General features: G+C 54.3%; 1 protein-coding gene and 1 long non-coding RNA gene across 9 annotated transcripts; one reads left to right on the plus strand and one right to left on the minus strand.

Annotated features, from left to right (window-relative positions):
* Positions 1-1628: 1628 nt before the first annotated feature.
* Positions 1629-23441, minus strand: LOC110364620 (uncharacterized). 8 transcript variants are annotated; one of them, XR_010467611.1, is made up of 10 exons: positions 22837-23441; positions 21735-22124; positions 18133-18265; positions 15199-15461; positions 10323-10486; positions 7319-7505; positions 7068-7234; positions 5689-5832; positions 4383-4480; positions 1629-4063 (listed from the first exon to the last, which is right to left on the minus strand). It is a non-coding gene; the product is annotated as an uncharacterized LOC110364620 (long non-coding RNA). The 8 variants fall into 8 exon arrangements; XR_010467609.1 differs by having other exon boundaries at positions 7319-8520; XR_010467607.1 differs by lacking the exons at positions 15199-15461; positions 18133-18265; positions 21735-22124; positions 22837-23441 and adding exons at positions 8318-8520; positions 10747-11497.
* On the plus strand, positions 9035-26396 carry WNT2B (Wnt family member 2B). The gene is made up of 5 exons (XM_065038733.1): positions 9035-9742; positions 21780-22000; positions 23946-24223; positions 24606-24870; positions 25351-26396. The coding sequence occupies exons 1-5, from the start codon at positions 9579-9581 to the stop codon at positions 25578-25580; spliced, it is 1158 nt and encodes a 385-aa protein (XP_064894805.1). The 5' UTR covers positions 9035-9578; the 3' UTR covers positions 25581-26396.
* Positions 26397-27095: the final 699 nt, after the last annotated feature.

Below are 27095 nucleotides of genomic sequence, written 5' to 3' on the forward strand. Positions count from 1 at the left end.
ATTTATTGTATTTACTTTCTCCAGTGTTTTCAGAATTTTTTACTCTTCAATAGTTTATATTATACACATTTATCAGCTTTCCTTCAGGCTTTTAACCCCAGATTCACTGTCTCAGGTTATAGCAGAGAGTGATGAAATGGGTATTCCTGGGGCTGAATGCTGGCATCTGCTCAGGGGACGGGTTGTGATCAAAATGTATATAATTAAATGGCCAAAATGAACCCAAAACAAGGGCTGCTGTGCACCAAAACCCTCTGTGTCCCTGGCACCGTGGGCTTCCCATGGATCTCCTCACCTCTCAGACTTCATAGCTGTTAGAAGCACCAGTATATTGTATTACTGGCTCTATCAACATATTCTTTATTCATCAGCACTGGATTTGTTCTTGTTCTTTTTGCAGGGAAGAGATGGGCAAAACCACATTTTGTTCAAAGAGATTTGCAACTGAAATGGCTTCTTTTGTAGAAATCTTATATTTAACGAACAAGGCAGCTGCCAGCAAAACAAACCCCACCAGACTGTGTCCTGTCTGTAAGAAGCCAGCAACGGCAGAGGGTGAAATTCCCTGAAATAGGGGCAAATCACAGCAGAGAAGGGAGGACACGAGCAAAAAATGGCATTTAAAGCCTGGCAAATATATAGGTAATGAGTAAAATTAACTCCCTGGCTGTGAAACTATTGAAGCCATAGACCCAAAAGCGGATGATGGGATTAAAGTCGGGACCCCGGTGCCTGGAGGGGCTGCAGAATCTCCCCCGGCGATGGGCTAACACCCGCTCCTGCCAGCAGGATTAGCCGCAGGCAGGACAGCTGAATCAGACGTTCAGCCCTTAATGGGATTATGTTCTCGGGAACTCCAGTGAAAATACAGACGCCCTGCCTGTGGTGCGGGGGGTCAGCGCCCCACAGCCCCCCACTCACACAGCATCCCCGCGGGTCCCCAGGTGGGAGATGCAGCCCTGTTTTGTTTGAAATGTCATAATAAAGCGTTGCGCTGAACTCCTCATGTGTGCACAGGGAGCTGGCTCAGCTTTCATAGCACCACAGAATGATTTTGGTGGGAAGAGAACCTCAAGATCATCAAGTCCAACCATTCTCCCACCCCTGGCACTGCCCCATGTCCTGAGAACCTCATCTCCACCTGTCCAACCCTCCAGGGATGGTGACTCCAGCACTGCCCTGGGCAGCCTGTTCCAATGCCCAACAACCCTTTCCAGTAAAAATTGTTCCTAATACCCAATCTAAACCCCAAGGGTCACAGAAGAGACAGCACATGGAGCTGGGATCCCAGCCCAGAATCTTCCGGAGCGGGTTGGAGCCCCCCAGGGGCACAGGGGCCGTTCCTTGGGGCAGGGAAGGGACATCCCATCACGCCAGACACCACAACCAGGCAGCCCACGGGCAGGAGAGCAGCTGGCGAGTCTTCTCCACTTCTAGGTTTTGTACCCCTGCTATCAAGTGGGGTCTTTCAATATTTTCTCTATTTCCATGGAAACACAAACCTTCAGGTGTCCAACATAAGGGTCTTCTCCACATTCCTCCAGGGAGCCTGGATGCTTCCCAAGCCACACTCCTCACCCACCAGGATTAACTGAATAATCAGATCAAAACCAAATGACAAATGCAGCTCAGTGAGATGCTGCTCTCATTATATCTCTGTTTCCTTGAACAGCAGATTTGCACCAGACCAGACATTTTTAAGGCACAGGGAAGCACCGAGCAAAACAGAGCTGCACAATTTCCAGGTTAACAATGATTTTCACCTGCTCCAACCTGCCATCTCCACAATAGCTCTTGCTGCCTAATGCTGGTTCCCGACACAGCAGCACAAGGGTTATCAGAGCAAACGCTCTGTTCTTGGCACACCGCGGCTGAAAGCACAGCTTGCTGCCCTGACTCCTTGTTGGATTTCAGAGAGCCTGGCGACTGAAAAGCTGATCCAATTTAGCCACAGTTCATTATCCGGCATAGCATGACATGGGGACACATGAAGACATAATCCAGCTTCCTCCTGCCTCGCAAGATGTATTGACCAAAGGCAAGAAAACAGAGCATTAATAGCTCTCTGCTGTGCAGATGAATCCGGGCAGCAGCAATGAGATTCTTTGGGCTATTTCTAGCCAATCTCACACAAGAGTAAATCAGAAGCTTCTACAGACTTCCATTAAATTTCTCTCCATTAATACCAATGTAACTGAGATCAGAATTTGTCCTCTTTTTTCATACTTTTCTGGTATTTTTTTTTTAATGCTAAAACTCTTCAGCTTCTAGCTGAGCTTAGGATGAAAGTTAACCTCTGAACCATACCACCATCTTTCATGTACACAATACAGAGAGGGCTTTTTTTACAGCGAGTTTCGATCAGTAGTGGGTATTTCAGCCAGTCTCTGTTCGCCCCCATCCTCACCTGGGAGCCAGGATACAAGGGAACCACCCAGAAGGAGCGAGAACCAAAAAGTGCCACCGCTGTCCCTTTGAACTCATGTCACCCAGGGTAGGGCAGTCACACCATGCCAATGAGAGCGGTCCCAGTGAAACCTGGGGAACAAGACTGGCCAGGACTGGGCATGAACAAGAGGAGAAAGAGGCCCCTGTTCTCCCTGTCCCCAAGAATCTCGCTCTCACAGCAACAAAGAGATATTCATTAGTTAAGACAACTCTCATCCCAAAGAGGTTTTAGTCCATATGCATTTTGAAAAAACATACACGTGTGTATGCACACCTATGCACACCAGCTCGCACCATCCAAATGATCATTAGTGCTTCCCGTTGCACCTACCACCCATCTCCACTGTCCATCAAATGGGGATCACAACAGTTTAGAAGGGGAATAAAGGGCAATTCCATCTCTTGTGGGGGTTTTGGGGCGGGTAGTCAGGTGCTGCAGGGAGCTGTAGTTTCACATCTCAGAGCAGCCCTGCCGCAGGCTGCTCTCTTGGTCACTACCTGCCTTTGTGGAGCAGCTCTCTGGGTAGGTCGTGTTCACCCCAGAGAGATCTTGGGCAGGAGACAGCCTGGAACAGCCAGGATGGATGCTTGGAAGAGGAGGAGGCTCAAGAAAGCATCACCTGGCCTTGCAGTGGAGTGTGCCAGAACTCCCAGCGCTGCTCCGCAGAGGGACAGCGCTGCCCACACTAAATGGGAACTGGATCCAAAAGGCAAGCTGAGCCTCCCAGTCCTTTGGAAAGGCTTTTGCAAGCCCTTTGCTTGCCCATCAGCTCCCACACATGTGCCTCATGCTGCAGAGAGCCCATGCACGGGTGCAGCAGGCTCCGGGAGGGGGGTTACTGATAACCACAGCATCACTGGGGCTGCTACCAGCTCCAGAGTGGACAAAGCTCGTGACTGCTCCTCACCATCACAGCAGGACTGAGCTCAGCCTGTGTCCTGCTGAGCCCTTGGGGCCACACAGAAGCTTCATCCTGTCCCATCCTTTGCCCACGTACAGCTCCCAGGAACATCCAGCACCTCCCGGTGTGGGCTGCCAGGAGCATGCAGGGATGCTGCCAGGAGCAGGCAGGGATGCTGCCCGTCCTCCTCCTGAGCCTCCACCACCCCCTGCCCTTCCCAAACCACACCTGAGAAACCGTGTTTCTTCCCTCCCCGTGGGGCCCAGCAGCCCCGGCCACGGTCCTGACAGATGCCTCATACGAGGCGGCGTACGGGTTTTGTAATAACCTGATATCTGATCTGGAGTTCTCTGGCCTTTCCTCTCAAGCGGACAGTCCTTCGAGCCCATTCAGGGACTATGAGTCACTGAAGAAGCACTTAAAATCCATCCCCGATGATAAGGTTAGAGCGATGTGCGGTGCGTTTCCTGCCCTAGTTTGGAGTTATGGGCTCTCTACACTTTCGTGCTTATTCCACCTTCTCTTTCTCCTTCCAAATTCCCCATCACCCTGGGCTGCAGAACCAGGGGAAAGTGAACTCCGTGTCTGAGAGCCCCGGGAGCGGGTGAGCACTGAGCACGGGTTCACAGCAACAGCAGTAAATCGTCATCACTGTCGGGCACTCGTCCGAACAGCATCCGCAGCTCAGCAGCAACCCCCTCGCTATCAGCTGCCTAGGATAAGAAATTTGCCTTACATTAGTGAAATTATTATTCTTAATACTTAGACACTGATCATATTCCCAAGGAAAAGGAAACATAAATCCTTCCTGGCACTGACAGCGACAGCCCACATCCCTAGATACAAGGGAACTAATTAAGCCTGGTCTTTGCAGCCAAAGCCCAACCACTGTGTTTGTACAAGCTTTATGGTCAAAGTATGTGCAGGATTTGGCCCTATTTCCCCGTTTTTATTAATCACAGGAAAAATTCTCCATTTAGTAACAATGCTAGAGATATACCTGATAGGGTTTTTTTTCCCTTGGCCACTTACCACTTGGCAACAGAGATGAAGTTCTGTCTTTGCAAAACATTTTGAAACCTCTTTCTGTTCCAATTCAGAGTCACCCACCCCAAAGCTTTCCAGGTTATCTGTAAAAGAAAACTCAGATAAATGGATGGCTTGAAATGCTTCAACTGATAAACTCTCTATATATTATTTTAACTCTAATTTTGTTTTGCATTATAAAGTAGAGTGAAAATGTTAACAACCACAGAAGAAAAAGTCATTGGAAATGGAAAGGGTTGTTTTGAAAATGAGGAAACGGAACATTTTTGTGCCCTGGGGACCACCTCAAGGCTTGACAGAGTTTCACAACACATTTCAAGTTTGATGTGCTGTGTTCTGGGGGGAGCCAAGCTGTCCCTCCTGTGGAGGGCGAGGGAAAACTCCAGAAGCAAAGAAAACAGCTGGAAACCAGGACACGGCGCATAAGTGCCGCAGTGGTACCGGTCCCTCCAGTTGGGTTCCAAGATGGTTTAGGCTTGGCTTTGCAATCCTGATCCCTGCTTCAGGCTCTCCAGCAGTGTCCAGAGGACACTGGGGACATGGGACAGGCAGCCCACGCCACTCCACTCCTGTAAAAACCCACCTCAAACCCTTGCCTGGTTCTAAATAAAGCAGCTGCTGACCTCGGAGATTAATCAGTGGGCCGGTGTTTCTGCGTGATGTCACTCCGTGTTTTTCCACAGGCCTGTCAAATTTCAGCCCTGTCTGATCTGCCGATGACAGCCGGGGCTTGCGCCTGCCAGACAGCACCAGGACGGCCGCGGTCGGTGGGAGGGAGAAGCCGAGCGGAGGCCGGCAGGATTTATGGCCGGTTTCTCCCCAGCACGCACTCCTGCGCTCCCCGCCGCACACACAATACACAGATGCCTCGGAAGGATGATGGAAACCGGGGCCGCTTGGCGCGGTGCAGGTATTTTTAGGTGTTATTGCACCATTTCTGGCTTTCGGTGACTTTTATGACTAACGCAGCTGGATTTGCGGCAATCAATCTGAAGCTGGTCGGTCGTGTGCACTGAGATACGGTTCACCAGTCTGGTGGGTGGGGATGGGAAAGATGGAGCTGGGTCCAAGCTGATGCTGTGGTGCAGGATGGGTTCCACAATGGGAAACCAGCTCTTCCCAGGGCACTACATCTGGCAAATGTCTCCAGGAAGGCACAAAACCTCCTGGGTGGAAACCTGGGTCTGATATTAGGCAGGGCTTTAATTTCACTATTCAACCTTTACCTGTGCTTGCAGCTGGACCCACTGCCCAAACACCTCCCCGCATTTATCAGGCAGGAGTTACTCACCTTTTGCATCAGTGGGCACACATGGGAGGAGAGACTGTCCCCACATTATGTTTGCCCAGATAGCAATGGAGTCCAAAGGGTCACCAACACCACGCAGCTGCAAAGCCAAGAACTGCATGTCCACACAGCAATCCATCAATTAATCTGAGAAGGAACAAAGCAATTAACAAGGAAACCAGGGGATAGATGAACAAAGCATATGTCACGACTCTCCTAAAGGGCTGGCTCGTGCCTGTTTGTTTGGCTCCTGTTTCTATGGTGGTAGAGGCCGTTATGAAGGGTCAATTCATCATTCTCATTATTTGTAGCTATCCAAAATGTATTCTTAGCCTCTCCAACCTCGGAGAGATAGCCAGGGGCTAACCAGGGACTGCTCGGCTATTGGGAGCTGCTGTTCTTTTGGGGAATAAAAGACCTTCCTTTCATAGCCAAGTACTGAGGTTGTGAGGGCTCAGCACACCTGAGGCAGCAGCTCAGCACTAACCACATCATCTCCTGTACCGAACCAGCCAGACACAGTTTGCCAAGAGCTCTCGGCTCTCTTGATCGTTGTGACACACACGATACAGGCAGAAGGGGGGTCACGGGGCTCCCACCATGTCCCTGTGACACCCAGGACCTGCTGCACTGTGGCCGGAGAGGTGATGAGCACAGTGAAGGTTGTGCCCAGTGTGCAGCCCCTGCCATCCCATTGGCCCCTCTGTGGTCCCTTTTACACAAGTTCAGGAGCTTGGCTGGGCTGCAGTGTCCATACCAAAATAAATTCCCAATAAATGTGTTTATAATGGGGCTTTGTTGCCTCAGAAAACAGGTTTCCTGTGAGGGCAGCAGGCCTGGCACTGAGGGTTATCCCAGGACAGTGAATTTTTCCCCTTGGGGTTCCAGGAGGCTGTGATTATGCAAGGCTCTGAGTTATTCCTGGGGCTGCTACATGAAAGGTTAGCTTCCTCGCTGTGCCCAGCACGGGCATTTTGGAGGTGCAGCAATCCCTCTGCAATCTCCGCTTGCTCTGCGCGCTCCTGGCACAGCCCCAGCACCTGTGCCCACACAATCAAAGCAGGAATCCAGCGCCACGGTGGGGGAGACAGCTGGGGAGGGAGAGCGACCTCCCCGCTCGCACTGCCAGAGCAAGTCCTGCTCAGGGGGCAGAACACCCTCACCCACACCAAGACAGCACAGGAAGGCAAGACCATGCTGCCTTCACCTCTGTGGAAAGATGGGGAGTCTTCTGCAGAGCAGGTGTGGATCTGGGACATGTCCCTGGTTTGCAAACCGTGTCCCGGCCGGTGCCTCAAACATGTTGCAGGTTGGATGCCACCTCCGGGCAGCTCTTCGAGGCAGTGAATGCCATGACTGTCCTCACCTGTGCATTTCCTTACCCTGCTTTCCTCCCAGGGCTAGCACCAGCCATGGACTGTCCCTCTGCCCCTCGGTGCAGCTCTGTGCTGTGTAAGAGGAGACACTGGGCCCTGCAGTGGCTGCCCCAGTGTGAGCAGCCATCACCTTCCGCACCCGGAGCAGAGCGGGTGTCTCCTGAGTGGCCGACCTGCTAAGAAAATAGAGAGCTTGTTCCTTTGAAGTTAATGAATCGTGAAAGCCTTTGAAAGCAGAGCCTTGTTTATTTACTCACCGCAGCTCATGTGGACGAAGCACCCAGACATCCTGAGCACGTTGCTAATTTGAATGAAAGATCAAATGAGAGTCTCTGCCTGGTTGAGCCACAATTGGAGGAGCGAGGGCTGCCCCGGCCTCCCTCACTGCTGAACGTGGACAGGCAAAGGAGAGCCTGACCCAACCCCAGGGCTGTCAGTCAGGTCCTGTTCAAGAGAGCATCCAAATAAGCAATGAAGTCAACAGAGAAATTAGGCATGCTGGGTGCAAAGCTCTGCGAAACCTGGCCCAGGGATGCAATTTCAACAACTAAATTCAATTGCAACCCTCCCCACAGACACCCATCGCCCTCCCAGGGCTGACACCGCTGCCTGCACTGACTGCTTCTTGCCCTCATCCTGGAGCCAGTTACAGCCCAACCCAGATGAACATGCAGGAATTTGGCTCTTGTCACCTCCTCCCCTTCCTTTCCCATCAGAGCAGGACACAGAGAATTCAGTCTCTTCTCTTTGGATTAAAATAATGCGGTTACAGAGAAAAGCCCATGAAATGGCAACAGCAGAGAACCCAGCAAGCTATCACTATGATGGGTCTTCAAAATAAATGCACAACCTTCCACACGAGCCTATAAATATCAGCCTTTTCAGTGCAAACACTTTATGAATAAGCTGTAATGCAATATTCCTTTTGGGCTCTCAGACAAAAGGACAGCATCCTACTAGCACCAGCTCTCTGTCACTGCAGTTTTCAGAAGAATAACTGGATTATAACCAAGTGCGAGTTTCTAGTCCCAGTTTCTCTCAGGCCAGGGAAGTCACTCTCTGATCTGTGACAATAGGAGTGGGAAGGAAAGAGCAGAATGAGCTGAGCTGGGGGCAGGGGAGGGGACAGCTGAGGGCTCCAGCAATGCAAAAAGTACTTCAGTGGATAATGAGGTTTGTGATCCAAATAAATAATTAGGCATATTGGGAAGTGCCAGCAGTGAGAGGTTACCCGTTGAAGCCTAATGCCTGCTCACCTTCAGGGTGTGAAAGGACCAACCAGACAGGGACACATGGGGAAGAGGGAGCTCCCAGGTCAGGTTGGTCTTCACCAGCTGCCAACCAACAGTTTCAGGGCGATGACAGAAGGGGAACTTAGAGCCAAGGGCAGTATGTCCGCCAGGCCTCCTTGTCCTGCAGACGGCAGAGACATGGCAGAGGTGGGAGACCTCTTGTCAACCTGGTACAAAGGGGTATGACCAATGCTCAGATACCGGCTGTCCCAGGACAGGATGGCAGTGCCTCTCGCTGCAGACATCATCACCCCAAGGAGCACATGTCCTGACAACAGCGGCTGTGTCCCCTGTCCCAGGCCGCTGCCTGCAGGTCCCCGTGCAGCAGTGGGGTCTGCACCGCCCGTGACACCTGTTCCTGCCCGCTCCTGCCCGCACGGGGGCCGGGGCCGAAGCAGCCGTCTGGTGCGGCGAGGAGCGGTGGCAGAGGACCCGCGGAACCTCGCGGAGGCAGACGGGCACCTCTCGACCGGCGGGACGCGGAGCCCCGCGCAGCCCCGCGGGGCGCGGGCGGCTGTTTCCCGCCCTGCAGTGACACCTGGCGGGGACCAGCGCGGGAGGAGCCGGCGGCGGCGGCCCCGGCCCCGAGCATCCCGCTGCGCCCCTTCCCCGGGCGGAGCCCGACGGGGCGGCCGCGGCCGACGGCTCTGCGCCGCGTCCCCGCGGGTGCGGGCGCGGCGGTGGGAGCGGCCGCGGTGCGCGGCGGCGGGGCGGTGGTAGGGGCAGCCCCGCCGGCGGTGGGCAGGAGCCCGGAGGGGGCTGTCCGACGTGCCCTTGCGGAGGTGGGGGTCGGTCCGGCCGGAGCGGCGGCTCCGCGCCTCTGACTCTGCCCAATGAGAGCCCGGAGCACGGCGGGCGCTGTCAATATTTGGCCACGGCCCCCGCGCTCCCATCCCCAGTGCGTCCTCGCCCTCCTCGCAAGGACCTCGATGGCCCGGCCCGGCCCCGCCGCCAGCCCCGCGCCACTCGGGGGGCGCCGGCCCCGTTAAGCGCCCCGGCCCGGGACCCCTCGGGGAGCCCCGCCGCTGCCGCCCGGCCCGGCCCTGCCCTGCCGCCCCCCGCACAGCAGCATGTGCCTGGGAGCGGGGGCCCAGCCGGGGCTCGCTCAGCATCGCGGAGCCGGCAGCCGCGCCGCGGGACCGTGACGGGCAGTGCCCCCGAGGGGAGCGCGGGCAGGACCCCCCTCCCCGGTCATTTCTCCGTTTGGACCCCGCCCCGGAGAGATATGCTCAGCCCAAACCGCCTGGAAGCGTCTCCTGGGATTGCCTTGGCCCCCGGGCGTGCGGAGTGCGGAGCCTTCCCTCGGACGGCGGGTGCGGCCCCGCGGCTTTGCCTGCCCCTCGTCCTCCTCCTGCTCGCCCTGACGCCCCGCGCCGACTCCTCGTGGTGGTGAGTCCCCGCGACGGGTTCGCCGCCCCGACGGTCCCCGGGCTGCCGCCGGCGGGAGCTGCTCGCTGCCCGGTCGCGGGATGGGGAAGCCCGGCCGGGAGCGCAGCGAGCCCCGCCGAACCGGAGCCCAGCGTCCGACGTGCGGCCGTGGGAGCCCCGCGCAGGGCAGCGGAACCAGCAGGGATTGGCCGGAGCTTGCACGGGCTCCCCGGTTCCCCCCGGGAGCATCGCGGGTCCCGGCTGGGAGCCCCGCAGCTCGGGGCTGCCCTCGGCTCCACCTGCGCGGCTCCGGCAGCGGCTCGGGCTCCCGGGGAAGCGCGGCGGGCGGAGGGGGAAAACCGCCGGCGCCCCAACCTGCGGCGGGGCCGGTGCCGGTGCTTTCCTCGGGACGCAGCACCGCCGTGCTCCCCGGGCATCTCCGCGCCCCGAAAGCGCCGTCGCCGCCCGCTTGCCCCCGGTGCCGGGAAACTCCACGGCTTCCGCCGCATCTGCCGGGGAGCAGAGCCCCACAAACCGTGACCCCCTGAAAGCCACGCCGGCCCGGGCAGCGGCAGGGTTAGTCCCTCGGTAGGGTTCGTACCTGCGAAGGGGTAGCAGCGAGCGGCTCCCCTGATCCACCCGCTGCAATCCCGGGATCACGCTGGAGCTCTCAGATCCCAACGGGCTGCGGTATTGCCCCGCGCACTTGTACTATAGCTTCTCATAAGTTAAGAAGTTGCTGGTCTCCCTCATTCGGATGAAGATCTGCAACAGAGGGAAATGATGCCATAGAAAATACCAGCCTTTTAGAAATTGATCTCCTCCTGTCGCGATTCCTATAACAATTAAAATTCCTGTATGCAGAATGAGAGCAATTAGGAAAACAAGGACTGTGAAGTTTTCCAAGCTGCTTCAGTAGTTCAATAACACTAGAGGAAAAAAATAGTTTGCTGCAGAAAAGTTCTCAGTGTCCCCCACCCTATAAAAGTCCTATCTAATCTTGTGCAAATCACTGTTTTTCACACCTATCTCATCATCATTAGCATCCATCGTAGAGGATGGAGCAGAACTTAATCAAATTCAATGCGTCTGCCACAGAAAGAGAGCAGTCGTTTCTGGAATTCCTCGGCTACTGTGGAGCACATTGCAAGGGCTCGGTACCACTTAGTAGTCATGCCGATAACACAGGTATTCCTAGTGTTTGAGAGCACGTCTGGGCGTGTGGCAGCTGTGCCCACGCTGGCATCCCTGGGAGAGCGATTCCAGGGTGAGGAAGGTGAATGGGAAAGCTGGGGGGGGAGTGGGGAGCCCAGGGGAGATGCTGCTCAGGCAGTGGGTTGGAACCAGACACCAAAAAGGTGGATTGTTTGGGGAGCAACTTCTTCCAGAGGGCATCACAGGCTTCTGGGGGGCACGGGTAGAAGCTAGCCAGACCAATGCCATCACCGGCCATGCCCAGAGGAGATCTCCTGATCAGCCCACGGGGAACTGAAATCCCCAGGCAAGAAAATGAATCACTATCAGTGTGGATCAGGTTGATACAAGCTCTGGCCTGGCTTCCAGATCTCCCCACCCAGCAGGGCAGGTGAAGACAGGACGGCATCTGTGCAGGTGGTGATGTTGCTGATATGCTAAAAGCTGAGGAAGGAAGAGTCTTTGGGCAGCAGAGAAGTTGGATTATTTCACTTTGTTACCAAGGAGGCAAAAGAAGTGGAGGTTTGTTAGAGCTGAGGAGTGGGTGTGTGGGGTAAAATAGCTGGAAAAAGACGAGGTTTAGAGTAGTCACAGCATCTTCTGCCCAGAGCTGGGCAGTTGTGGCGACACACTTGGGTGCTGGCTGAGGGGTGAAAATTCGTTCTTTAGGAGGAGTGTGAAAAACACCTATTTTCCTTGCCGTTGCACCCCACTTCTCCCCACAATGACTCCACCGCGGTGTCTGCACTAATTCCAAGTGCACGTCTCTTCCCAACAAGCAGGAGAAAAACCAGCCACATTTTAAGCCTCGGTAGCTGTGGCTTATTTGGAGGGAGCTCGATTTAGCTCCCGCAGCAGTTTGTGTTCTCAGCTTGCAGACAGACTCCCTGGCTGGCAGCTTTTCGGCCAAGGGAGAAATGGAACAACACTGAACATTTTCAGCAAGCAGAATTGGTCTCAGGGACCTTAAGTACGTAATTTAAAATAAAATTAGTACCCAGACACATTAAACTCTAAAGTTCAAATTTTCAAACGTACTTTCTCTTCTGTAGACCAGAGCATTCCTAAGAAAAGCCCTCATTGAAGCAAGTTGTGTTCTGCTTGGACCTGTCAGTTCCGATAAAATAAAACGTTTAGTTGAAATCGTATTTTGCTGAAAATGGTTTCAACCAGCTGTGGTTTGGGAAAAAGTTATTCAGTGATTTACATAGGTTTCCAAGCACATCTTTAGCACTACTGATATTGCAGTAAATACATTTGGTGGTGCATCATCGTTCCTTATTTTCATTATTATTGCCAAATTCTTCTAGGGATTCACACACAATAAACTTTTGGAAATAGAGGAAATGCTTCTCATTTTCAGAGCTGACTTTTAAAGTAGATTCATAGAAAAAAAAATGGGTCAGTTCTGATCGCAGTACATGGAAAGGAAATATCAACCAAATGTTTCTTCTAAACAACTGCAAATTATTAATTTTCAGTGACGTCAGGCGCGGGCCACGCCGCCTCACAAAAACGCCAGGAATTGGTGAACTTTGGCGCTCAAAAAGAGTGGCCGTGGGTACGTGTGTGTGCGCTTGGAGCAGCGTCCGCATGGGCAGAGCGGACGGGCTGGGGCTGGCACTGGCGAGCAGCATCCATGCAGAAACGCTCCTGAACTGGAGAGCATCACTTAGCAACAAAATACCAGCTGAAACACAGACGGAAAATTAAGAAGGAATGCAACGGGAAAAATCCCTAAATCCCGTTTACACTTGAGCGCGCTGGGGTAGGGAGAAGAGCGTCGTGCAGGGCGGGCGCCCGCCTGGCAGGGCTGTGCCCCGTGCTGCAAGAGCCCCGAAAGCGGCCTCAGAAATTCCTTCCGAAAGATCTGGAAGATTAGATGAATGTTGCTTATAAACATAAACTGTGCAATAAACAAACTTGGTGTAAATAACTAAGTAGAGTTTACTCGCTATTGAGAGCCCCGCTGGCTGCTCTGGTGTGGAAAGCCATTTTAAATTGAAGGTTTGGTTAAAGAAAAATGTACACAAAGCCGTATGCACACACACCCCTGCACCCCACCCTCACACATACCCGCTTGCCTGCAAGCCCACATGAACCCCTCCAACCCCCTGGCGCACCAAATCCTCATTAGCTAACTTGTTTATTGCTAACCACAGCCCTTGGAAACTACAAATATTTAATTTCATCTGGCATTGGAACAGATGGGAGGCATCAGGCTCCCCAAGAGATAAAACAAATCTGTGGAAGGAAGACTAGCGCAGGCTTGGGGAGCGTGCAGGAGCCCGGTAGCCACGTGGGGCTCTTCAAAGCATCGGTGGGTTCTGGGGGCTCCTGGCAGAGCCACCACACCCCTGGATGGACATTCTTGAGGATGCTCTGGTCCAGAGTGAGGCAGCCACCCCACTCCAGCTCCCCTACTTGGCCAGGGAAGGTCTATGCTCATGGGCAGGGAAAACACACCGAGGGCAGGTCATAGAATTAGAGAATAGTTTGGGTTGGAGGGACCTTCCTGGCTCCCCCATCCCAACCCTGCCATGAGCAGGGACATCTTCACCAGCTCAGGTTGCTCAGAGCCCCGTCCAGCCTGGCCTGGGATGTCTCCAGGGATGGTTCATCTACCACCTCTCTGGCCAACCTGGGCCAGACTCTCACCGCCCTCAGGGCCAACAATTTGTTCCAAAAGTCTGGCCTGAGGCCGTGAAGCAGGAGTACCCATTGCGCCCTCCATGCTGGAGCAGCCCCCAGAACTGCTGTCAAGCTCTTCCCAAGGGCTTGGCAAGGACACCCCCACTGCAGGGGCCTGAAGGGGACATTCCCACCACGACGGGCAGGGTGGCCCAGTGCTCCCTCCTGCAGCCCTTCCTCTCCCTGGTTTGCCACTTCATCGTGACACCATCACCAGGTCCTGGTCCAGGTGCAGCGAATGGGCACAAAGAGCGATGGAAAAATCGAGCCACACATAGGTGTGGATATAGGATATAAGAGAGAGGGGCTCATTTAAACAGACATCACACCGAGGTGTGTGGGAGGGGAAATAGCATCAATAGGAATGTTTGAAATTAAGCCAAGGGAAAGACAGCTGCCTGGAGGAGCTCCACAGCCCGGCGGTGTAACCCTCGGGGGTGCACGAGGGGGTCACTGCCTTCCCTCCGTGCCAGCCTAAGCAGGGCAGACCCAGGAGAGCTCTTCTAGTAGAGGGTCAAACAGCTCACGATCTCCGAGGACCACACGTCAGTAGCTCCCAATGCCATCCAGCACCGTGGATGAGCCCTTCCCTCCTCCATGAGTTCTCCCACTGCAGAGCAGCTCCCTGTTCAGCCGGTCTCATCCCCAGGGATGTCACAGGTTGGGTACCAGAGGGACTCGCCACCTCAAAGGGAGATGATGCACAGCACTTGGGGCACAGCGAGTCTGCAGGGGCTTCACACTGGCTGGACGTCTGTTGTTGCTGAGCACTTTGCATGGCAATAAAAGCAGGAGGTCAGCGACCAGGAAGTCTTTATCCCGAGGCGCTCCACAGCTCCGGCTGTCCAGGCAGCCGCGCTTTGAAAAATCAGCTTTAAAGTAATGTCAGACTGACGGGGAACGAGCCCTGTGGCCTCTGCAGCAGCCCTGGTGTTCATGGTTGGGGTGTATTGAACAGATGGGTTCTCTCAGTCATTCTGCGCCGTTATAATAATCCTAATTGTGTTTCTTAGTTCATTTTTCATTAGGGTCACTTTCACCTATAGGAAATCTTTCTTACAAAGAAATGCAGAAGCAAAAAATCATTCTGCTCTCCCAAGCTCATTAGCTTTTCCTATTACTAGTTCCGATTTCAGCAGTGCCTGCAGCCCAGCAGGACATGGGTGCTGGGCCAGGTCCTGGAGAAACAAGCAGGCTCTGCCCTGAGCCGCTGGCACCAGCACACAAGATACACCACAGACAAGAGAAGAATGATCCACCCCACTTTACCTCCAGAGAACTGTCTTACCAACCCACCTCTTAGCAAAGTGCTTTGAGATTTTGGGAGGGGAAAAAAATATATATATTCTTAAGAATAAAGCATATTTTTGATGAGCGATTGGTATTGGAAGACCACCAATAACACCTCTGAGGAACGGCTTTCACTCAGCGCTGAATGAGATTTTGGCCATTATTGCCGAAGGCACTGGAGTTCTTTTCTCCCTGTGCTTTTATAGCCTCCCACCTTCACCCTCCTCCAGCTCCGCAGCAGCCCGAGCGCTCCGGGGCTTTGCTGCTCACCCGATACATGTTTTGTGCACACCGTATCTCACCTTTGCACATCGCAGGCAGAACAGACTGTGATTTCCACGTCACTCTTGATACAAGATGCTGACATCGAACCCTCCCACGCCAGCCGAGGGGATGGCAGGGCAGCGCTGACCAGTGCAGGGCAGGGAGCTTGTTTGGGTCCAGCTCCTGGGGCTGCAGCATCTCCTGGACATTTCAGTCCTTCCCACAGGATTCGCATCCCACTGGCTGCAGAAGAACCACCGAGAGGGGACTCCGACAAGGTACCAAAGGCAGATAACTGGACCTACAAGAAACAGAAAGATCACAGTGCAGAAAATGAAAAATATGTACCTTGAATGGCACTGGTAGTGGCTCAGCATTATGATATTAAAAATTATTCAAGTGAGACTAACACTCTCAACATACAGAGTAGTGGCTCTAAGTGAGGAAATTAGGACTATTAATCATTCCAAGGCGTTAACAATTCCAGCAGGCCAGGATGGCCACATTCCCAGTGGCGCTTAATAAAATACTGAGGCTTTATAATAATAAAATAATATCTCAAATGTCTATAGCACCTTGCAACCCAAAGTGCTTTGCAGTTGGCTATAAATTGTCTGCCCACAGCCAGGGAGGGCAGAGGAAGGAAAGTGCAGCATCCTTGGGAAGTATGCAAAGAACTTGAAGAGGTGAAACGCTGCCAGGCATGTTGGAATTTGCTCTTTATCAGGCAAAGAGGCAGGGATGTTGGATTTGATCCTATCAGAACGAGGTGTCTCCAATAGCTGGAGAGACTATGCAAAGGCTTTCCAGCCTTTCACCAAAATACAGATGAGTGAAACTCCATGAGATGGCAAGAGAACAGAAGCCAAGATAGTTTGGCTCCCAAGTTGATCTTTCAGGACTATCAAAGTGACCATGAGAGCAATGGGGAGGTGAATCAGGTTTCCCAGGGGATGGACTCCAAAGCCTCTGATACCACCAAGAATCCAGACCCCATTCTCATCTCAACCTCAGCAGCAGAAGTCAGCAGCGATGCCGCTCTGTGCAAAACAAGCTCAAGGACCTGGAGAAACCCCCAACACCACCAGTGATGGTGGAGCCTAAAGCAGCACCACGCAACCCATCCTGGAGCTGTTTTGGGGAGCAGATGTTTGCAGTTGACCACAGAAAAACGGAACTAGTGCCAAGGAGAATGTCCTGAGCTGGAACCGAGCCCAGTTCCAGCTTGGTTTGCAGGAGTCTGATGATACCGATGGAGTGGCTCAAAGCTCCACGTTTCTTCCAAACAGCACTGAGGTTATTTGCCTGAGTGATATGAGGTGGGAGAGATAAGTGTGCCAGGCAGGTGGAGGCCATCAGAAGATACAGAATTGAGAGGCCAGGAACACCACCTTGGTGCTTTTCTTGCCTGTTTTTTGTTTTGTTGTTGCTTTATATGTGGTTTGGTCAAGTCCAGAGCCCCCAAGTGCTCCTCCATCCATCCTCACACAGCAACAAGCTGCCTGCATCTCCCCACTGCCAGTAACAAAAGGAGGAGCCCATTGGGAACCCCCAGGAGCAGTTGACATTGCCAGGGTCCAGTGATTTCAGCTGTCCAAACTGTCTTAACCAAGTTGAGAACAGCCTGCACTCGCTGGCGAGAGGTAGCTTCATGAAAGTCACATTCTCAAGCTGAAAACATGTTAGATGGGATGTCAGAGCTGAGCCTGTTGCCTGTGCTGAGGTTCATCTTCAGGCTGGAGAAGCATCTGTTGATGATTTCAAAGCCATCGTGCTGACCAGGTTCATGGCGCTGTGTCTGGCCAAAGCATCTGCATTCCACTGCTGCACTCCACTCCGTGCTTCTGTCCCTGCTCTGCCGCCAAACAAGGAGCTACAAACAGTTTGCAAAATGTCTTTGGGATCCTCGGGGAGAGAGAAGCCACAGGAAGGAGACCTGTTAACCTGCCATCATTTTTCAGCCACGAACCCTCTCTGCATTAACCAGTGATGGTGAAGAAGCTTTGTGTCTCAGCATGCCACAGCAGCGGGCCTGCCTGGGAGGTTTGCCCTGCACCAGGCAGATTTATAATGAAGGGGAAACTGAATTCCCCTTTGCAGCATCCCCCTGCTTTGGTCTTTAGAACTGTGGTTTCCTCTGACCGCTGATTTTGCAGAGCAGCCCCTAAGCCCCTGTGAACAGCTCCTGATGCTCTTGATCCCCCTGCATCTGGGCTACGGTGCTTCTCCTGAGTCTTTTGGTCTTTCCTATTAAAGAGCTCAGCAACCAGGAAGCTTCATCTGCTGTGTTGGGGCCAAAAGGACAGTTTTTGGTCCAGAAAAAAGAATTGCAGCACGTTGAAGATGGAGGAGGAGTGAGGCATACTGGGATCTGATCCTTGGGACAAGATGCAGCAGATCCCAGGAATTCGCAGCCCACATGTAACTGCGGGGATCCCGTCCCAACCTGCGGGAGCTGCACGTCCAGGGAGGAGAGGAAAGCTCTGAGCTCTTGAGACGTTCACCAGAGCAGTTGGAGCTGAGGGCAGAGACATGACATGGGCCACACGGCTCTGCAAGAGCTCCCCGAGGAGTCTGAAAGTCCTTCAGGAAGCCGGGCAGGCTCTGGTGGGAAGCGCGGGAGCAGGACACATCCAGCACGGAGGCAAGCCGTGGAAGGGGGTTTAGCACAAAATGCACGCTGCCAAGTAAATAGACGCGTCTGCCTCTGATTTGCATGTTTATCTTAGAAGCAATTTAGGTTTCGCCTTGTTTACAAGAGTCGAAGTCAGCAGACTCTTAGAACAAGAACAACAACTGGGAGCCAACATGTGACAGTTGTCTCCTGTTCCCCCGGCGCTGGCGGGCGGTTGGGAAGAGCTCGTTTTGGCTGCACCGGTGAATGTGTCTGGATGCAACGGATCCCTCGCAGAGGGAAGGAAGGCTGGTGGGGAGCGGGGAGCGCTTTACCTGCAGATTCCAAAAGCACTTACCTTTGTAATGTGGAATCCCCGGTCTCCATTGCTGCTGCACAAGTTGGTCCTTGCGGGCTGGCCAAGGTCCAGTGTCACGCGGGGTGGCACAACGATTCCCACAGCACTGCAGCTCGCACCCAGCTCCTGGCAGCTGAATTTTAGGAGCAAACGGGAAACACAGTGAGTTTGTGGTTAGAGGCCGATTTGCAAGAAGGAAACTCTGCAGCGGGGTTGGTGTGAGCCTGAGCGGCGCAAACAGCTCTGCCCTGAGCAGGGAGGTGACGCTGGGGCTTCACAGACACTGGGTGAGCATCCATGGACCCCCATTTGACAGGGTTATTATCCCCACATGCACATCATTGTCAACTCCCAGCTCCTCGCTGCAAGCTGCTCCTGCCTCCCTCCTTCTGACCATGCAGAAGCCCCGGCCCAAGCAGCTCCCAGCATCAGGAGCGGTTCCCTCTCACAGACTTTTCTGAACTCAGGGCTTGTTTGGTTTGGTTTGTTTTCTGCTAGAATAATGCCGATTCCCCAAGAGTCCAGCATTTCACAAAAATCTGCCACTTCCAGCACAGCTTCATTTTTTAAAAATGAAGTTCTGATAAGGCAGCTGGGGACTTCTCAGAACATCCATTGTCTTTCCTATTTCAGTGTTTTTAAAATGTCGTAGATTTTTAGAAATAAAATGGGAAGGGATGCTTTAATCAATCCAAAACAAATGTTTGGGTTTTTTCCCTCCCAAAGTTCTGCTTGGCACAATTTTCCTGGTGTTCCTCGTCTCGCTCCATTTCCGAGTAACTGAACCCAACTGGAGCATTTCTCACGCAATGGAAGATCTCTGTCCCGCCGAGATAACCGCAGCCTTTCCAAGACACATGAGGAATTTTCCTCCGTGTTGTGCCATGCCACTTGCCAATGCCCTACCAATCATGGGATGGATTTCAGTCCATAATTTCTAATGGAGACCTGTAGGTACCGCAGCAAATCTGCTGCTTGTTTGCAGCCAGAAGCAAAGGGAGACGCAGCCACCGACCCCAGTGGGGGTCTTGGACCCCGCACGGCGAGGTCGTCCCTCAGCACTCGTTGCCCTTCACCCTGCTCTCCTTCCGCTTTCTCCTGCTGATAATGTTTGCTCTGACCTGGGTATTTGGCAGGAGAATTAACGAGCAGTAATTAGCTGACAGTGTGAAAAAGGGAGTGCCTGGTGTTTATCTTGTCTGGAGGGTTTGCCTTGATCTCAGTCTCCCAGGGGATGGGGTCAGTCTGTGCTTTAGCTGCTGGCTCCTCTACCAGCATGTCCCCAAGGCCAGCCCTGCATCCACCCCCGCTGTGCCCAAAGGCCAGCGCCACAGCTCAGCAGCACTGGAGGTGGCCAGGGTCACCACAAAGCCCCTGCTGAGCTGGCCCTTCAGAGAACGTTTTACCTTTTTCAGCTTTCCCAGCATCTCTCCCCTCCAGCAAAGGGGACCTGTGGCTTCTCCTCCATCCTGCGGCATCACAGTCTTGTCCCAGCTCTTGGCAGGGACATGCCAGCTGTTCCCCATCCTTGTGGGGACCAGGCAGAATGAATTCAGGGCTGGGATACCCCTACCATGCATCCCCATGGGGTCTCAGCGTCCCCACTCAAGCCCGCTGCCCTGTGCCATCGTCCAGCTGGGGAGATGCTCCTGTGCCCTGTCCTGCTCACCAAGGGAAGGAACCGGCCGCTTTCACGGCCCAGCACAAGTGTGGCAATTAAAACATGCACAGCCAGCATTGCTTGAAGATCTCCTGGTGACTTTCCTTTTCCTAAAGGGTTTCCGCCATCTCCCACGTCCCCTGCTGCAGGATCAAAGGCTGACAAGCAAACCTCTGAAAATAATGCTCACTGGCCCTGAGTCGGGGCTTGCAAAGCCATGGGGAGCCGGGTTTATTATCCTCAGCTCCAGCCTGAGATGACCTTGTGCTTCTGCCAACGCTTAAACAAAATATTTTTTAAGAAAAGGGAACAGATCCCGTTGCTTTCTGTGCTTGGAGGGCTTTCCTGAGCCTGCGAGCTCTCTCTGGGGCTGATAGAAGTGATAGAACATGGCTAGAGAGAGACAATGAAATATTGCCCAAGCTTATTGCTTTTCATTATTACTAAAGGAAGGTTCTTCCAGTCTGGGGGGGTTGGAAAAACTGAATCCCACCCAAACCTCATCCCTTCCAGCCAGAATCACGCTCTGTGGCAAACATCATCCCCCAGCACAAGCAGCCGCTGCCTGGCTGGGGCTGACCGGGATGGAAAATTCCACGTTGCCACATTGTCCGGGCTGGTGCGAGGCTGCGGGCAGAGCTCGGGGTCCCCCCCCGCCGTGTGCGTGGAAAGCTGCCCGTGGGGCTCAGCCAGGCTCCACCAGACTGTTGTTTGCACATTGTCTTTCTGCTCCAAGCTCCCGCCAAAGGGAGGGGACGGGGATGCAGGCGGGGTACAGGCGGGACAGGAGACGCAGAGACGCAGTGTTGTTCTCCCAGTTATCCAGTGTCAGGGCATGATCGTAAGCGCTCACCAGTGCAGGAGATGCAGGGGAATAACAGCGTGAACCAGGACTACAGCAACAAGAGGTGAAACCTACTCCTTTCACCCCTGCCAGAGCATGGCGTGGGCGCCTGTGCCATCCACCAGTGTTCCCACCGTGTGTCCCAGTGAGTGTGCAGACAGGAGACATAGAATGATAGAATCTTTCAGGCAGAAGAGACCCTCAAGATCGAGTCCAACCATTACCCCACCCCTGTCCCTGCCCCTGCCCCATGTCCCTGAGAACCTCATCTCTGTCTGTCCAGCCCTCCAGGGATGGTGACTCCAGCACTGCCCGGGGCAGCCTGTTCCAATGCCCCACAGCCCTTTGGGGAAGAAATTGTTCCCCAGATCCAACCTCAACCTCCCCTGGCGCAACTTGAGGCCGTTTCCTCTGCTCCTGGCGCTTGTTCCTGGGGAGCAGAGCCCGACCCCCCTGGCTCCAAGCTCCTTTCAGGCAGTTCAGAGAGCAAGAAAGTCTCTCCTCGGCTCCTGTTCTCCAGGCTGATCCTGCACCAGGCTCAGCTGGGCTCCATCCTGCTGTGCTCAGCAGGGCCGGGCTGCAGAGCAGAGCTGGGATGGAGGGGAGGGGGTGGGAGGGAGGTTTTGCACATCAGCAGGTTCCTCTACTGCCACCCCAGGAGCTCACGAAGATCCCAGGCTCTTGGGGACATGATTCCCCCTGACTTGCAGCACCCAGAGCTGGCTGGGTGCTGGGGAGACGATGTTCTCCACGGGGCCCCTGCCGCAGCGATGCGCACACAGAGCAGAGCTTTGCCCGCCTGGGATTATTTTGTTAAACACAAAGGCCAAAGCCCAGCGGCTGTGATGGCTCAGCAGTGCCCTGTCCCTGCATCCTGCCCGTCTGACCCACAGCACCCACCACACAGCGTATTCCATCCCTGGTCCCCCTTGCTGAAGAGATGCTGCAAGGAGGGCACATCCCTGCGGGGGGGGGACACCTTTGGCAGAGCCCAAAGCAGCTGTGACACAGCTAGAAAGACAAAAGGGAAAGGTGGGCTTCAATATAAGACCCCCCCCCCCAAGCATGGTGAGGACCTGGGGAGCCAGAGCCTTGTACCTGCCTCTGTGGGCAGCAAAGTAACAGCATTGTTCTCTCTCGCAGGTACATTGGGGCGCTGGGTGCGAGGGTGATCTGCGATAACATCCCCGGGCTGGTGAACAAGCAGCGGCAGCTGTGCCAGAGGTACCCCGACATCATGCAGTCAGTCGGGGAGGGAGCCAAGGAGTGGATCCGGGAATGCCAGCACCAATTCCGGCACCACCGCTGGAACTGCAGCACCCTGGATCGGGACCACACCGTCTTCGGCCGGGTCATGCTACGAAGTAGGTTCTGCCCCATCCCCTTCTCACCACCGTGTGCCTTGTCTTCCTGGGAGGGTCTTCTCCTCTGGCTGGGCTGCTGCGCCTGGTGGCTTGGGTTACTCCTTTAGGAGAGCTTTGCCTTTCCCTGTAAATTAATCAAGCGCTAATGGGTGCAGAGCAACTGCGTTTGGAATAGCTGCACCAAATGAGATGGAGCAGGGGGAGCACTGGGGGAGAAGGGGGAAGGAGGAGACACCTCCAGAGAACAGGCTCGTATGTAAACAGTAATGGGATATATAAATATTTGGAGAGCAGGGTTGGCCAGGACTCAGCGATTCACGTGGGAAGTGGCTGTTCCCTTGCATGGCAAGGGAGGCAACCAGAGCCACAGCTCCATCCTCGCCTCGTGCTCCAAGGTGGAGCAGGAGGGACCATGGCACAAACAGCCGGGCACGGACCCTGCCCAGGAGGGACCTTTCCACTCCTGGTGAGGGACAGATGTGACGCAGGCAGGGATGTACCCAAAGAGTAAAGAGGAAAGGTGTGATGGTGACAGGGATGGGGATGGTTCCAGAGCAGGAGAAGCATCGTGGGCTCCAGCAGCGAGCGGACCCCAGGAGCCTCAGGGGGAGCCCCAGCACTGCGGGACAGATGCCCTGTGATGTGCCGGGGCGCATCCAGCCCCAAATCAAAGGCGGCTGGGAAGAGCCGGGAGCAGCTCATATGGAGGACATGTGAGATGGAGCCGGGGAGCGGGGCTTGCTCCCAGCTGGTGGGGGGATGGGGCAGCAGATCCTGCATCCAAATCCCCCGGAGGAGCTGGCTGGAGGGAAAGGGGCTGGAAGCACAATACTCACCCTGCCGTGTTGCAGCCTGCCCGGTCTCAGCCTCTCCATCCCCACGACAGCACCTTTCCTCCTGCCGGCATCCTCTCCACGCAGAGGATGGGGAATGATGAAAGCTCCTCGCCACAGCCCCATCCTGCGAGGCCCAAAGAGAGCTCTGCTGCCTTTGAAGTTGCTTTCAAAGGCTCTCAAAATGAAGACGAACATGGTTTTGATTTGCAGCTTCTTTTACAGCGTTATAAAAACAGCTGCGAACTTGAACCGTAGACATAAAATAGCAGGCGGCAAGCTGTGCCACGCGGGGAAAAGCCGAGCTCGGCCAGAGCTGGCGCCAGCTCCCGCGCTCAGCATCGCCCTGGGAGGGAGGCGGCCCTGGCTGAAGGGTGACAGCTGGTCCTGCAGCCTTGGCACCCACGGGCACCCACCACAGCGTGAAATTCCCCTTAATCTGGAAGGTGGCAGGGAAGCTGAGGCTGGGCTTGGTGACCAGCAGAGATGGCTCAACTTGGCTTATCCATGCGCAGGATGGTCTTACCCCCAGCTGCAAAGGTGACACCCTAGAACCACAGAATCATTTTGGTGGAATAGACCCTCAAAATTAACAAGTCCAACCATTAGCCCACCCCTGGGACTGCCCCATGTCCTGAGAACCTCATCTCCCTCTGTCCAACCCTCCAGGGATGGTGACTCCAGCACTGCCCTGGGCAGCCTGTTCCAATGCCCCACAGCCCTTTGGGGAAGAAATTGTTCCCCACATTCAACCTCAACCTCCCCTGGTGCAACTTGAGGCCGTTTCCTCTGCTCCTGGTGCTTGTTCCTGGGGAGCAGAGCCCGACCCCCCTGGCTCCAAGCTCCTTTCAGGCAGTTCAGAGATCAGGTCTCCCTCAGCTCCTGTTCTCCAGCTGAACCCCCCATGTCCTTCAGCTGCTCCCATCACACTTGTGCTCCAGCCCCTCAAGTTCTCTGAACTTGCTCCAGCACCTCAAGGGCTTTCTTGGTGTGAGGAGCCCAAAACTGACCCCAGGATTCAAGGTTTGTCCTCACCAGTGCCCAGCACACACCCAGTGCTCTGCTCCTTGGTGCACGCTCACTCCCCATGCCCGTTTCTCTCCCCGCGGCAGGCAGCAGGGAGGCCGCTTTCGTCTATGCCATCTCGTCGGCCGGGGTGGTGTATGCCATCACGCGGGGGTGCAGCCAGGGGGACCTCAAGGCCTGCAGCTGCGACCCGCTCAAGAGGGGCCGCTCCAAGGACGAGCGCGGGGAGTTCGACTGGGGCGGCTGCAGCGACAACATCAACTACGGGATCCGCTTTGCCAAAGCCTTTGTGGATGCCAAGGAGAAGAAGGTGAAGGACGCCCGGGCGCTGATGAACCTGCACAACAACCGCTGCGGCAGGATGGTGAGTGTAGCCTCCAGCATCCCATCTGGACCCCCCCGGCAGGGGAATGGATGGTGGGGCACCTTGGGGGTAGGATTGGAACCCTGGGTGTCCCCAAAGGGCAGGTCCTGCTGCAGACAATGCGGCAGGACGCTACTCTGCCTTCCCAGTGCCCCCCTGCATGGGGAACAGTCTGCAGGGGTGGCAGGACCCCACTTTTGCCCCCAGGATGCACCCTCACTGCTGCTGGCATCAGTGACAGTGGGAATGGGTCCTTGGTACGCAGCACCCCTCTCCCGTTAGAAGCCCCATCCCGCAGGGCTGATAAGCTGCATGAGGGATGAACAGACCCAGGAGCAATGCCGGTGCCCAACCGGTCCTCACAACATCCCTCTTCCCACAGGCTGTGAAGCGTTTCCTGAAGCTGGAGTGCAAATGCCACGGGGTCAGTGGCTCCTGCACACTAAGGACTTGTTGGCTGGCAATGTCAGATTTCCGCAAAACGGGGGATTACCTGAGGAAGAAATACAATGGGGCCATCCAGGTGACGATGAACCAGGACGGCACGGGCTTCACCGTGGCCAACAAGAACTTCAGGAAGCCCACCAAAACAGATCTGGTGTATTTTGAGAACTCACCTGATTACTGCGTGATGGACAAGTCGGCAGGTAAAAACTAAAGCTCCAGCCATTGCCCAAAAGCAGCTCTTCCTCCCCTCCAACCCATGGTGACTCCAGCACTGCCCTGGGCAGCCTGTTCCACCACCCAACAGCCCTTTGGGGAAGAAATTGTTCCCACATCCAACCTCAACCTCCCCTGGTGCAACTTGAGGCCGTTTCCTCTGCTCCTGGCGCTTGTTCCTGGGGAGCAGAGCCCGACCCCCCTGGCTCCAAGCTCCTTTCAGGCAGTTCAGAGATCAGAAGGTCTCCCCTCAGCTCCTGTTCTCCAGCTGAACCCACAGGTCCCTCAGCCGCTCCATCACACTTGCGCTCCAGCCCCTTCCATTCTCTCAACTCGCTCCAGCACCTCAAGGGCTTTCTTATCATGAGAAGCCCAAAACTAAACACAATCTTACCACTGCTCTAACTGTGGGGTGTGGGGTGAAGCAGCATTTGAACGCTCTGACCCACTCTTACTTCCTTCTCCAGGCTCCCTGGGCACGGCCGGTCGCGTGTGCAACAAGATGTCCCGCGGGACAGACGGCTGCGAGGTGATGTGCTGCGGGCGGGGGTACGACACCCGCCGCGTCACCCGTGTCACCAAGTGCGAGTGCAAGTTCCACTGGTGCTGCGCTGTGCGCTGCAAGGAGTGCGAGGACACGGTGGACGTGCACACGTGTAAAGCGCCGAAACGGGCCGAGTGGTTGGACCAGACCTGAGGAGACGGGAACACCAAGGGAAGAATCCACTGCCACCCCCCCTTGCAACTTTTTTAAAACCCTGTGCCCCGAGGGCCATGACATTCTGGGAATTATAGTTCAACTGCATGGCTTTTATTTAATTAATTCTGCAAAGCACTAAAGAAAGGACTACATTTCCCAGGAGGTACTGTGGACCCTTCTGTTTGCTCAGCAAAACTAATCCCGTACTTAGGAGGAGTCTGCAGTCCTTGCTTAAACTGTGAAACTGCCGTTGCCCCTTGTTCTCTTTGCAAAGGGACGGCGCAACTGAAACGGACTTGGAGGACCCATCGTCGGGATGTGATGGCTGAGGAAACCTGCACCTCCCCAGAGATTTTTATGTCGCAGTAAACTCTCACCAGCGAAAAAACACTAGTTCAGAATAATCTTGCAGAAAGCACTCTTGCTTTTTCACCTTTTTGCAAGGCCGGAGGAAGGGTGTTACGGACTGTGAGACAGCTCTGTGATACCTGCGTTTCCCTTGAGCAGACCCAGCACCGCTGACCCCGCTGAGCAAGAGCGACCTCCGCACGAGGCTTCTCCCCGGCCCCCCAGCCAAGGCGACGAGCGGAGCTGTAAACTGGGACTGAAACCCGAGTGACTGCACAAAGCCAAGGGCCACCCCAGGTGCTGGCAGACAGAGAGGGCTAGAGAAAGCAAACCAAACCTGTGAACTCCCCGGTAGGTTCTGAAGTCGACGGATACGACAGCGTCTCTGTAAAACTCACTTGTATGTTGTGTATACTGCTTATTATTTTAAGTCAAAATTCATTATAAACCTATATCAGAAAATGATGTTCTTTGCTTTTTGAATTCCCACACACATTTCTTCTCCCTGCTTGCAGTTCCCCTAAAGCGCAGACCTCTCGTCCTGGGAGTTACCTGGTGTTTTCAGACAGATTCAGCATGTAAAATGCCTGGGGAATCCTTCACGAGCAGCTCCAGGACATCTCATAACATGGCACTGGGTGCCAGGTTAGCTTGCAAACCTTTCCCACAAAAACAACAAACAAAAGACCCCAAACCAACCCCCCAAAGCTCAAACTACCAACTAAAATTGAAGCTGCAGAGCTGCCGGTAGATACATTACAGAGATCAACCCATCTAGAAATTTCCTCAGTTCTTTTTTTTTCCCCCAACCTGGGCAAGTAATGATTACAAAGGTGCCTTATTTAATGTAACAGATATTTTATGCAGTCTGGTCAAAAGGTGTCAATCCATGCAAACAGGCAGTTGAACCTGCAAACTAAATTGATCCCAAAAAACCTTAATCATTTCAATTCCTGAGCATATTCTGACAGGTGCTTCCACACTCCCTCCCAGAGCTCGGCTGTTTTCTCCCTGACACAAGAATAATGTTAATTTTCCTAATGTTGATTGTCATTGGGCAGATGGATGCAGGTAAGGATGTTTCACACACTCGAAGCACGTTTTCAGAGTTCTAAGGCTACAACTACAGGAAAGGGCAAGTCAACAGTAACATTCACCTGTACA

Source organism: Columba livia, chromosome 22, assembly GCF_036013475.1.
Source record: "Columba livia isolate bColLiv1 breed racing homer chromosome 22, bColLiv1.pat.W.v2, whole genome shotgun sequence".
In the NCBI taxonomy this organism is placed as follows: Eukaryota; Metazoa; Chordata; class Aves; order Columbiformes; family Columbidae; genus Columba; species Columba livia.